An 11,911-nucleotide genomic window follows, 5' to 3' on the forward strand; every position below is an offset into this window, starting at 1 on the left:
CCCCCTAAGGGTCGGATCTACCCCTTGTCCATCCCAGAGAATGAGTATATGGACACCTATATAGAAGAGGCCCTCGACATGGGATTCATCCATCCATCCACGGCTCCGGCTGCATCCAGCTTCTATTTTGTGAAATAAAGGATGGTAGTCTCCGTCCCTGAATAGATTACCGACCTCTCAATGACCTTACCGCCAAGAATCGCTTTCCTCTTCCTCTGATTCCGGTCACACTAGAACAAGTTGGATAGGCTACCATCTGCTCCAACCTGACCTACATAGTGCTTACAACCTGGTCCGTATCCGAAGTGGGGATGAGTGGAATACGGCGTTCATTACCACTAGGGGTCACAATGAATGCCTGGTTATGCCCTACGGTCTCACCAATGCTCCTGCAGTCTTCCAGTCCTTCACGAATGAAGTTTTCCAGGACATAATCAACCAGTTCTTCATCGTGTACATTGACGATATCTTGATCTACTCTCACTCCATTGCAGAACACATACAGCATGTGCAACAGGTCCTCCAATGGCTACAGGACCACCATCTTTATGTCAAGGCTGAGAAGAGCGCCTTTCACTTAACTACGGTAACATTCCTACGTTTCGTGTTGACACCAGGAGGGGTCAACATGGACAAAGGCGAAGTCACGGCCGTGCTTAACTGGCCCAAACCTACCACTGTAAATTAATTACAATGTTTCCTAGGATTTTACAACTACTACTGCGAGTTCATCTGAAACTGCAGCAGCACAACCACTCCTCTCTCAGCTCTCACCAGTCAAAACACTCATACCCTCCAATGGACCGACACCGTCCTTACAGGATTTGAGACCTTGAAACGCCTCTTCACCTCAGCACCCATCCTTAGGCAGCCAGATCCTACCCTTCCTTTGGTTCTGGAGGTTGATGCATCCGAGGTCGGCGTAGGAGCGGTTCTCTCCCAGCGGGTAGGGACACCTCCCAAATTACACCCCTGTGGCTCCTTTCCAAGAAACTGTCACCCGCTGAGAGGAACTGTGATGTCGGGAACCGAGAGCTCCTCGCCATTAAGCTGGCTATTGAAGAGTGGTGCCACTGATTAGAGGGAACTCATCACCCATTCCTTGTCCTTACCGACCACCACAATTTGGAGTACTTAAGAAGTGCTAAGAGGCTCAACCCCAGACATGCTCGCTGGGCACTCTTCTTCACCCGCTTCAACTTTGGGTCTACCCTGTCGTGCCACCTCATAGCAACTTCGTCACATATCTGTCTTGCAAGAAAAATGTGAAGGCTGATTCCTTAACCCGTCAATTCACTCCCCTTCCTCTAACCCAGCTCCCGAGCCCACCCTGCCTCTGTCTTGTGTCGTGGGACCCAAACAGTGGGAAAGCCAATTAGCGGTCCAAGAGGCCCTACGCCACGATCCAGCACCTCCCGACACCGCAGGCAAGACCTACGTTCCGGCTTCCGTCAGACTCCAACTAATGCAGTGATGCCATACCTCGCTGAGTTCTGGCCAACCCGGGATCACCCGGACCATGGAGCTACTGACACGCAAGTTCTGGTGGTCATCCCTAACAGCAGACGTCCTTTCCTGTCCTGTCCCGAGCCTTTACCTACACCACACAGACCATGGTCCCACATCGCCATGGATTTCCTCACTGATCTGCCAGACTCTTTGAGCTTCACTACTATTTTAGTTGTAGTGGACCGGTTCTCCAAGATGTGCTGACTCATCCCCCTTCCACATCTACCTGATGCCATGGAAATGGCCGAGTTCCAACAGATGTTTAGTCTGTATGGCATTGCGGAAGACATCATTTCGGATTGGGGACCCCAGTTCGTCTCCAGAGTGTGGTGAGCCTTTTGCAACCGACTTGGGGTCTCCATCAGCCTATCCTTCAGATACCATCCCCAAACCAACGGGCAGATGGAACACCTGAATAAGGAAATAGGGAAGTACCTTCTCCAACACTGCACCTGCCAACCACACGAGTGGAGTCGCTATCTAGCCTGGGCCAAATACTCACAGAACTCCCTGGTGCATTCCTCACTCCATCTCACTCCTTTTCAGTGTGTCCTCGGATACCAACCCCCCGTGTTCCCATGGGAGACAGAACTGTGCTTGCCGTTGATGAGTGGTTTCGACAGACTGAGCAGGTTCGGGAGACCGCACATCGACACCTACATCAAGCTTCCCTCTCCCAGAAGCGGTTCGCTGACCGGCATCGCCGACCCACTCCACTCTTCCAACCTGGGCAACGTGTGTGGCTCTCTACCCGGGACATCTGGCTTCATGACCCCTGCAAAAAGTTCAGTTCCCAGTTCATTGGTCCCTTCAAAATAACACACTGCATCAATCCTGTCACCCAGTTGCCCCGCCATTACCGGATCTCCTCATCCTTCCATGTGTCCCTTCTCAAACCTGTGAGGTACAGCCCTCTCCATCCTCCAGTGGTGCACTTCGGCACACCCCCTCCGTTTGACATCGGCGGTGCAACGGCTTATTCCATCCAAGCCCTCCTTGACTCCAAGTGCCTGGGTGGTCGCATCCACTACCTGGTTGATTGGGAGGGGTACGGACCCAAAGACTGGTCCTGGGTCCCTGCCCAGGACATCCTCGACTCAGCCATGATCCTGGCTTTCCACCGTAACCGTCCTGACCGCCCAGCTCCACGTCCCTGGGGGAGGCCCCCTACTCAGCTTCCTAGGCCGTCAAGAGCAGTCCGTAGAGGTGGGGGGGGGGGGGGGGTATTGTAACATCTGCTTCCAACTCACACTCTGAAACACGTAGATCCCCTGAGCGCAGCTCACTGTTCACACACCTGCATGTCATTATCACACACTATTTAGTTCAGTTCTTTGCACCCCATCATTGTGAGGTATTCTTTGCTTTGTGACACACTTCTATTCAGAGCTCTGTTTTTTCTGTAGTCTATTCCTCCCGTGTATGATAGTTTTGGCCTGCCAAACTAACGACGCCTTTTGCCTATTCCCTGCCTGTACCTTACCCTGTCGGATTTCCTATTATCAACCTATTGCCTGATCTTCCAGATGACGTTACTAGGCTTTTCCCTGCCTGTTCTGTTGCCTTTTTGGACCCCCTGTGTAGGACCTTCTGCATGCCCCTGGACCCAGCTACCTGCCTCCTCCTGTGGTCCTTTACAATAAACACCTGCTGCGCACTGCGCTTGAAACCAGCTTCCTGTATCCCATCGTGTTCATTACAGTAACACATTAAAGGTTACCTCCAACACTGGTCATTACACAGTACTTGTTATGATACAGCATTTAGATGGCAGTAGGTTTACTGCAATATGATAAACAGTAACTTACTTGCCAATGAGCTGCTTGTAAGTTACTGTCAAATTCACAGCAACCCCTTTACAGTGCATCCATGAGATCAAAAGTCTAGTTGTAACCATGTTTTGAAACTATACAGTGTACATTTACATTGACCTTGTTTACACATGTGGAGTAAACAAGTTTATATTTTGGATTCTAATGGGGTACGGCAGTTCTGATGGGGCACGGCCGTTGAACTAAGCTCAAGAGCCATTTATAAATTATATTCTTCAAGAATCAATGGCTAATATATGATTCATTTTAAAGAAAAAAAAAGAATGTACTAATTGTGGATTGCCCCTTTAAGGGTTATACTGCAGATATGAAAACGTATCAAATGTGATTTGATGACATCAGTCTTATTTGAGTGATGTGACATTTCAAATGAAGATATGATTGTTGCTGTCTGAATGTGGTGTAGCCTCTTCTTTCGCAGCACATTCAGTATATGGGAACAAAACTACCAGACAGCAAAAACAAGTGTAAATGTTTATTGTTTACCATGTTGAATAAGGAAATGTAAAAACATATCAGGTCTGGGGCTCAACATCTGCATGACCAGAGGACGTTTCGGCCAATGGCTTCCTTCATAGGTGAGAGAACAGGTGAGAGTGCAGTCATAACGCCTCCTGTGTGATTTTATTAGCGGCAGGCTGCCTGAGTGCCTGTCAGCAGGCTATGGGGTGGATGGAGGGTTTGTGATGTGCGTTGGACTGCCCTCTGTAGGCCCACTTGGCCAGGGAAGCCTTGATCTCCTTGGTACGGAGGCAGTAGATGAAGGGGTTGAGGAGGGGCGGCAGCAGACTGTAGAATAAGAAGAATACATTATTAACACACACACAGACACACACACACACACACGGAGAGGCTGGAGCAATGGGCAGCTACTAGTGTAGTGCCCAGTGAGGGGTTTAATCTCCTTGCTCAAGGGCACAACAGCAGGTGATGGCATCTAGGACACAGATGCCAGCAACCCACCACTCCCAACCACATTTTTCCCTGTCAAACATGGGAGTCAAACTGACAAACTTCTGCTTGCTGGCCCACTTCTCTAACCTCTAAGCTACCTGCCTGTAGAGCAGGGTTTGGCCGATAACAAAGTCCTGGCTGATGGAGAAGTTGAGGATGCTGCTGGTGTAGACACAGCACCGGGGGACGTAGTACAGAGAGATGATACACAGCTGGGAACTACAAGGGCAAGAAAAGGACAGGACGGGATGGGAGGGGAGACAGGGACAGGAGGGGAGGGAGAGGGGGACAGGAATGAAGGGGAGGGGGAGAAACAGACAGGAGGGGAGGGGGAGTGAGGGACAGAAGGGGAGAAGAAGGCAGACAGGGACAGGAGGGGTTTAGTTCAGACGGGGGAGCCCCTGGATGGATATCTGTTTTTGGGATAAGTGCACAACGGCAGTGGTGGTAATGATCTGACAAAATAGCCAGATCATTCCACACTTTTGCATCGCCCGGCCCGGGACTTGAACAAGCATCCTTTGGGTTCCCAGCCCAACTCTCTAACCTGTGGTCTACCTACCTGTGTACAAGGGTGAGGCCGATGCGGAGGTCAGGGGTCATGGTCAGGTTGGGGTCGATGGGTGTAGCGTTCACTACGAAGCGGGGGATGTAGTAAATAAGGATGATACAGCCCTGAGTAGCACAGGTAGAGAAGGTCTTCAGCCTGCCCTGGGTTAGAGAGGGGAGAGTAGTGGGTTAGAGGAAAGGTTTAGTTTAGAATGATACAGCCCAGGTTGAGAAGGTCTTCAGCCTGCCCTGGGTTAGAGAGGGGAGAGTAGTGGGTTAGAGGAAAGGTTTAGTTTAGATAAGAATGATACAGCCCAGGTTGAGAAGGTCTTCAGCCTGCCCAGGGTTAGAGAGGGGAGAGATGGAGAAATGTTCTCAGTGGGTTAGGGTTAGGAGAGAGTAGTTAAAATTAAGGACAGAGACAGCACAGGACAAGCAATGTGTTATGTAAAGTTGAAATGGTGAACCTGGCAGTCCAGGTTTAGAGCAGAGAAGGCTCCTCAGATGAGGATGGGGAGCAACATACGCCTCAGTTAATTTCATAAACAAAAAAAATTGTGAAACATAAAAAAGTTATAATTTTTAGATAAAACTGTAGTAAATATATACACGTCAGAAAAGATTTGATTAAATCACACTGTTTTGTAATGAAGGTCTACAGTAACCTCAACAACACTTTGTAGGGTAGCACCAGGTGTAGCCGGAGGACGGCTAGTTTCCGTCCTCCTTCGGGTACATTGACTTCAGTACAAAATCTAGGAGGCTCATGGTTCTCACCTCCTTCCATAGAGTTACAGAGTAATTATGACTAGGACATCCTGGAGGACATCCTCTTGCAGCATGAACTGACATTGTCCACCAAATCAAAGGATCAGAGAATGAATCTAGTACTGAAAGCATAAGCTACAGCTAGCGAGCGCTGCAGTGCATAAAATGTGGTGAGTAGTTGACTCAAAGAGAAAGAAAGACAATACTTGAGCAGTTTTGAACAAATGAAGGAGAAGCAAGAGAGAGAGAGAGCTAGCTATATTTCATTGTATTTTTTTCACTTCCATTTACTTAGCTAGCAAATGAAGCTAGCGAACACCCGGCTCAAACAAAGAGAGATGCTATGTTAGCTAGCTGGCGATCAAACACTGGAACTCTTCCAAGTCAAGGTCACCTTTTGGTCTTATTAATGGTTATGAAATGAAGGGTGGCTTGGAAAGTTTTTTTCCGCCTGGTCACAGACAGCTGATGTGTTGTGCAAGTGAAGGGAAAAGGTGAGAGGAGGAGAGCACGTAGATGCGAGAAGGAATTATACAACGAGGAAAGTGATCATGCCGTTTGTATGTGGCTGCTATGAAAGTGATCTGTGTTTGCGTGTGATCGGGGATGTGTTCATTCTGCCGATTCTGTTGAAAAACATTTATTAAACGGAAGTAAACGGAACAAAATGGGGATAAACATACCTGAATTTGTCCAATAGAAACTCTCGTTTACAACTGTTGGACTAATGGTTACACCGTAGATCAACTAGACGCAGGCAAGAGTGTGCGAGGTAGTATTGAATGTTACTGTCAGCTTGATTACTTCAATTTTTCTCTCGACCTGTGTAAACTTTCATTCATAGGCTATGTTGTAGCAACCTCATGTTGGGTATAGGGAAAATTAGAGTATCATGTGTAGTAGCCTAAACCTATTGATGTTACGTTGAGGTCGTAATAGAAATAAGGCCATGCTCATAAACATTTAGTGGTGGGGTCACACACCCACCACCCCTTACCCCTCCTCCCACCCAGCCCCCCTGCACCCCCCACCCCTCCTCCCACCCAGGCCCCCTGCACCCCTCCTCCCACCCAGCACCCCTGCATCCCCCACCCCTCCTCCCACCCAGCCCCCCCTGCACACCTCCTCCCACCCAGCACCCCCTGCACTCCCCACCCCTCCTCCCACCCAGTCCCCCTGCACTCCCCACCCCTTCTCCCACCCATTCCCCCTGCACCCCCACACCCCACACCCCAGGAATTCTGACCTGTGCTTTAGCCATGCGCATCACGCTGACAATGATGTTGACATAGGAGAAGACGATGAAGCTGAAGGGGAGGAAGAGGACGAACATGGATAGTGAGACGGATACTCTGCTCTGGGACGAGATGTCAGCACACGACAGCCTGTTGAGTGAGTGAGAGGTTGTTTGGTTGATTGACTGAATTTATTTGATCATTTAAAAAAATACATATAGTGTATATACATCAAGTATAACACAGTAAAGTCACTAGGAGTCAAAAGTAGTGCACTTTAAAGAAAATAGGGAGCAATTTGGGATGCGGGCACTCACTGGTTCATTGACAAGGTGTTGCAGTAGCAGTGGATGATGCGGTTGGGCCCACAGAAAGGCATCTGGGATGTCTGGATGGTGGTGACGCCTGGAACTATCATGGCTGACACCCAGGACAGGGCTGTTAGGATAGACATGGTCCTGTTGGTCATCAGCTCAGTGTACCTGGTAGAGAGGGAGGGAGAGAGGGGTGGAATAGGGAGTGAGAAAGAGAGAAAGAGACAGAGAGTTATCTGAGTTGCCTGCTGTAAAAGGTTGGTCGTTATCGTATTAACACGTGAGAGGGAAATACCGGTAGTTACAGGTAGATATATCTACAGTATACCGATCAAGAATTTAAATGCAAAATTAAACAATTTTAAAAATGTTACAGTTCATATAAGGAAATGAGTCAATTGAAATAAATTAATTTAGCCCTAATCTATGCTTTTCACGCGACTGGGCAGGGGTGCAGCCACGGGTGGGCATAGGAGGGCATAGGCCCACCCACTTGGGAGCCAGGTCAACCCACAGGGGAGACAGGCCCAGCCAATCAGAATATGTTTTTCCCCACGAAAGGGCTTTATTACAGACAGAAATAGTCCTCAGTTTCATCAGTTGTCTGGGTGTCTGGTCTCAGACGATCCCGCAAGTGAAGAAGCCGAATGTGGAGGTCCTGGGCTGGCGTGGATACACGTGGTCTGGGGTTGTGAGGACGGTTAGACGTATTGCCAAATTCTCTAAAACAACTTTGGAGATGCCTTATGGTAGAGAAATTAACAATCAATTCTCTGGCAACAGCTCTGGTGGAAATTCCTGCAGTAAGCATGCCAGTGGCACACTCCTTCAAAACTTGAGACATCTGTGGCATTGTGCTATGTGACAAAGCTGCACATCATAGAGTGGCCTTATATTGTCCCCAGCACAATGTGCACCTGTGTAATGATCATGCTGTTTAATCAGCTTCCTGATATGCCACACCTGTCAGAGGAATGGATTATCTTGGCAAAGAAGAAATGCTCACCAAAAGGGATATAAACACATTTGTGCCCAAAATATGAGAGAAATAAGCTTTTTGTGCACGCTCTACATAGCCGATGTGAGCAAGACCTTTAAACAGGTCAACATTCATAAGGCTGCGGGGCCAGATGGATTACCAGGACGTGTACTCAGACAATGCACGGACCAACTGGCAAGTGTCTTCACTGACATTTTCAACCTCTCTCTGACCGAGTCTGTAATACCTACATGTTTCAAGCAGACCACCATAAACCCTGTGCCCAAGATAGCGAAGGTAACAAGCCTAAATGACTACCGCCTCATAGAACACACGTTGGTAGACATGAAGTGCTTTGAAAGGCTGGTCATGACTCACATCAACACCATCATCAAAGAAACCATAGACCCACTCCAATTCGCATACCACCCAACAGATCCACAGATTACGCAAGCTCATTCGCACTCCACACTGCCCTTTCCCACCTGGACAAAAGGAACACTGACATTTTGTGAGCATGTTGTTGATTGACTACAGCTAAGCGTTCAACATCATAGTGCCCACAAAGCTCATTACTAAGCTAAGGACCCTGGGACTAAATACAACACTCTGAAACTGGATCCTGGACTTCCTGATGGGCCGCACCCAGGTGGTCATTGTAAGCAACAACAGATCTGCTATGCTGATCCTCAAAACTGGGGTCCCTCAGGAGCCCCTCAGGGGTGCATGCTCAGTCCCCTCCTGTACTCCCTGTTCACCCATGACTGCGTGGCCAAGCACGACTCCAACACCATCATTAAGTTTGCTGACAACACAACAGTGGTAGGTCTGAACCCCGACAACAATGAGACAGCCTACAGGGAGAAGGTCAGAGACCTGGCAGTGTCGTGCCAAGACAACAACCTCTCCCTCAATGTGAGCAAGACAAATGAGCTAATCATAGACTGTAGTAAAAGGAGGGCCGAACAGGCCCCCATTAATATCACCAACAAACGATCATGGTCCAAACACACCAAGACAGTCTTGAAGAGGGCATGACAACACCTTTTCCCCCTCAGGAGACTGAAAAGATTTGGCATGGGTCTCCAGATCCTCAAGAAGTTCTACAGCTGCACGATCGAGAGCATCCTGACCGGTTGCATCACTGCCTGGTATGTTAACTGCTCGGGATCCGACAATAAGGTGCTAGAGAAGGTAGTGCGTACAGCCCAGTACATCACTGGGGCCAAGCTTCCTGCCATCCAGGACCTCTATACCAGGCGGTGTCAGAGGAAGGTCCTGAAAATGGTCAAAGTATAGACAATTAACAGTAAGGACTAGCTGTTGTCCCATGCAGTGAATCTGTTATTCAATGCGTTTGTATGGGCTAATAACAGTAAGGACTATCTGTTGTCCCATGCAGTGAATCTGTTATTCAATGTGTTTGTATGGGCTAATAACAGTAAGGACTATCTGTTGTTCCATGCAGTGAATCTGTTATTCAATGCGTTTGTATGGGCTAATAACAGTAAGGCCCAAACTATTTTTTCATCACATAAAAATTATATATAGTAGTACAATGTTTCAAAATTCAAAATCAAATAGTAAATTGATCCTTGGTATGACCTTCAGAAAACAATTAGATATATCTTAGACAGGGCTTAGACTCTTATGAGTTAAGGTTAGGGTTAAGTAGATCTATGTTACCTGAGAGGGAAGCAGATAGCCAGGTATCGGTCCATAGCCATGGTCATCATGATGAGAGAGGTGAGTGTTCCAAAGTAGTGGATGAATTGTTTCTGTATCAGACACGTATAGAAAGAGATGCCAGCGTCGTCCCACCAGTACCGAGCTATCACTTTGGGAAGGGACACCGTGCATACGCCTGGGACATGAACAAGTACCACAACATATTAACATTTTTAAAGAAACATAAATCAATTGATTAGTGAATTTTTTGGTGCTATGCAGATTGGAGAACAGGCCACACATTTGAACAGGAAGTTCATGGTAACATGTCATTACAGACACACATTTTAACTGGATAACCTTTCTGTCATGATGACTTCTGTCTCTTACCTATATCTGACAGAGCCAGGCTGTGTCTTACCTATATCTGACAGAGCCAAGCTGAGTATCTTACCTATATCTGACAGTGCCAGGCTGAGTATCTTACCTATATCTGACAGAGCCAGGCTGAGTATTTTACCTATATCTGACAGAGCCAGGCTGAGTATCTTACCTATATCTGACAGAGCCAGGCTGAGTATCTTACCTATATCTGACAGAACCAGGCTGTGTCTTACCTATATCTGACAGTGCCAGGCTGAGTATCTTACCTATATCTGACAGAGCCAGGCTGAGTATCTTACCTATATCTGACAGAGCCAGGCTGTGTCTTACCTATATCTGACAGTGCCAGGCTGAGTATCTTACCTATATCTGACAGTGACAGGCTGAGTATCTTACCTATATCTGACAGAGCCAGCCTGAGTATCTTACCTATATCTGACAGTGCCAGGCTGAGTATCTTACCTATATCTGACAGAGCCAGGCTGAGTATTTTACCTATATCTGACAGAGCCAGGCTGAGTATCTTACCTATATCTGACAGTGCCAGGCTGAGTATCTTACCTATATCTGACAGAGCCAGGCTGAGTATCTTACCTATATCTGACAGTGCCAGGCTGAGTATCTTACCTATATCTGACAGTGCCAGGCTGAGTATCTTACCTATATCTGACAGAGCCAGGCTGAGTATCTTACCTATATCTGACAGAGCCAGGCTGAGTATCTTACCTATATCTGACAGAGCCAGGCTGAGTATCTTACCTATATCTGACAGAGCCAGGCTGAGTGTCTTACCTATATCTGACAGAGCCAGGCTGAGTATCTTACCTATATCTGACAGAGCCCGGCTGAGTATCTTACCTATATCTGACAGTGCCAGGCTGAGTATCTTACCTATATCTGACAGTGCCAGGCTGAGCATGATGATGTACATGGGTTTCTGCAGGCTGCGCTCCAGGGCAAACAGCACCACCAGCAGGATGTTCCCCACCACCGTGGTCACATAGATGAAGAAGAAGAACCAGGCCACCAGCTGGTTTAAGGATGGATGGAGCCCCGGGAAGCCCACGATCACAAACTCTGACACACGTGTGTAGTTCTCATTCACCTCAAACATACTGTCCTGGGAAGGTGGGGGGATGGAGGAGGAGAGATAAAGCCTTTTACCGTCCTTACCTCCCAAGTTAGAGAGAGAGATAATGAGAGAGAGAGAGAGAGCTACACAAAGAGAGAGGGAGAGAGATGCTGAAGACCCTGGAGGATCCCTCTTCATCCTTACCTCCCAGGTTAGAGAGAGAAAGTGAGTGACATATAAAGAGAGAAATCCTGGAGACCCTACATCCTCGGTCCTTACCTCCACTTAAGATGGAGTAAGAGAGAGAGAGAGAAATGTACAGATAAGAGAGAGAATCTGGTGACCCTCCATCTCTCCATCATTACCTCCACCTAAGATGGAGAGAGTAATAGAGAGAAAGTTAGAGAGAGTTACATAAAAGAAAGAGATGTTGAAGACCCTGGATGAACTCGCTCTCTCCTTCCTTAACTCCTAAAATGGAGAGAGTAATAGAGAGAAAGTTAGCGAGAGTTACATAAAAGAGAGAGATGTTGAAGATCCTGGAATATCTCGCTCTCTCCCTCCCTCTTGCTTTCTCGCTCTCTCCCTCTCTCTCTCTCGCTCTCTGTCCATCCTTACCTCCTTCCCAACCAGTGGCCCCAGATGTG

General features: G+C 47.8%; 1 protein-coding gene across 2 annotated transcripts; it reads right to left on the reverse strand.

Annotated features, from left to right (window-relative positions):
• Positions 1 to 3,802: 3,802 nt before the first annotated feature.
• LOC139551969 (olfactory receptor 10A4-like) lies at positions 3,803 to 11,911 on the reverse strand. Of its 2 annotated transcripts, XM_071363294.1 has the most exons (7): positions 11,883 to 11,911; positions 11,084 to 11,312; positions 9,827 to 10,004; positions 7,165 to 7,329; positions 6,859 to 6,997; positions 4,858 to 5,006; positions 3,804 to 4,130 (listed from the first exon to the last, which is right to left on the reverse strand). In XM_071363294.1, exons 2-7 carry the CDS (start codon positions 11,304 to 11,306, stop codon positions 3,995 to 3,997), a joined length of 990 nt encoding a protein of 329 aa, XP_071219395.1. In that variant the 5' UTR covers positions 11,307 to 11,312; positions 11,883 to 11,911; the 3' UTR covers positions 3,804 to 3,994. The 2 variants fall into 2 exon arrangements, with proteins under 2 accessions (XP_071219396.1, XP_071219395.1); XM_071363295.1 differs by lacking the exon at positions 11,883 to 11,911 and having other exon boundaries at positions 3,803 to 4,130; positions 11,084 to 11,735.

Source organism: Salvelinus alpinus, chromosome 24 (genome assembly GCF_045679555.1).
Source record: "Salvelinus alpinus chromosome 24, SLU_Salpinus.1, whole genome shotgun sequence".
In the NCBI taxonomy this organism is placed as follows: domain Eukaryota; kingdom Metazoa; phylum Chordata; class Actinopteri; order Salmoniformes; family Salmonidae; genus Salvelinus; species Salvelinus alpinus.

Excerpts from the sequence above, each read along its gene's own strand:
- LOC139551969 (XM_071363295.1), bottom strand. The coding sequence starts at position 11,462 with ATGAAGAGGGATCCTCCAGGGTCTTCAGCATCTCTCTCCCTCTCTCTT. Across the intron at positions 7,330-9,826 it reads GCTATCTGCTTCCCTCTCAG|GTACACTGAGCTGATGACCA; the intron begins GTAACATAGATC and ends CCTCTCTACCAG. Across the intron at positions 5,007-6,858 it reads TGCGCATGGCTAAAGCACAG|GGCAGGCTGAAGACCTTCTC; the intron begins GTCAGAATTCCT and ends TCTCTAACCCAG.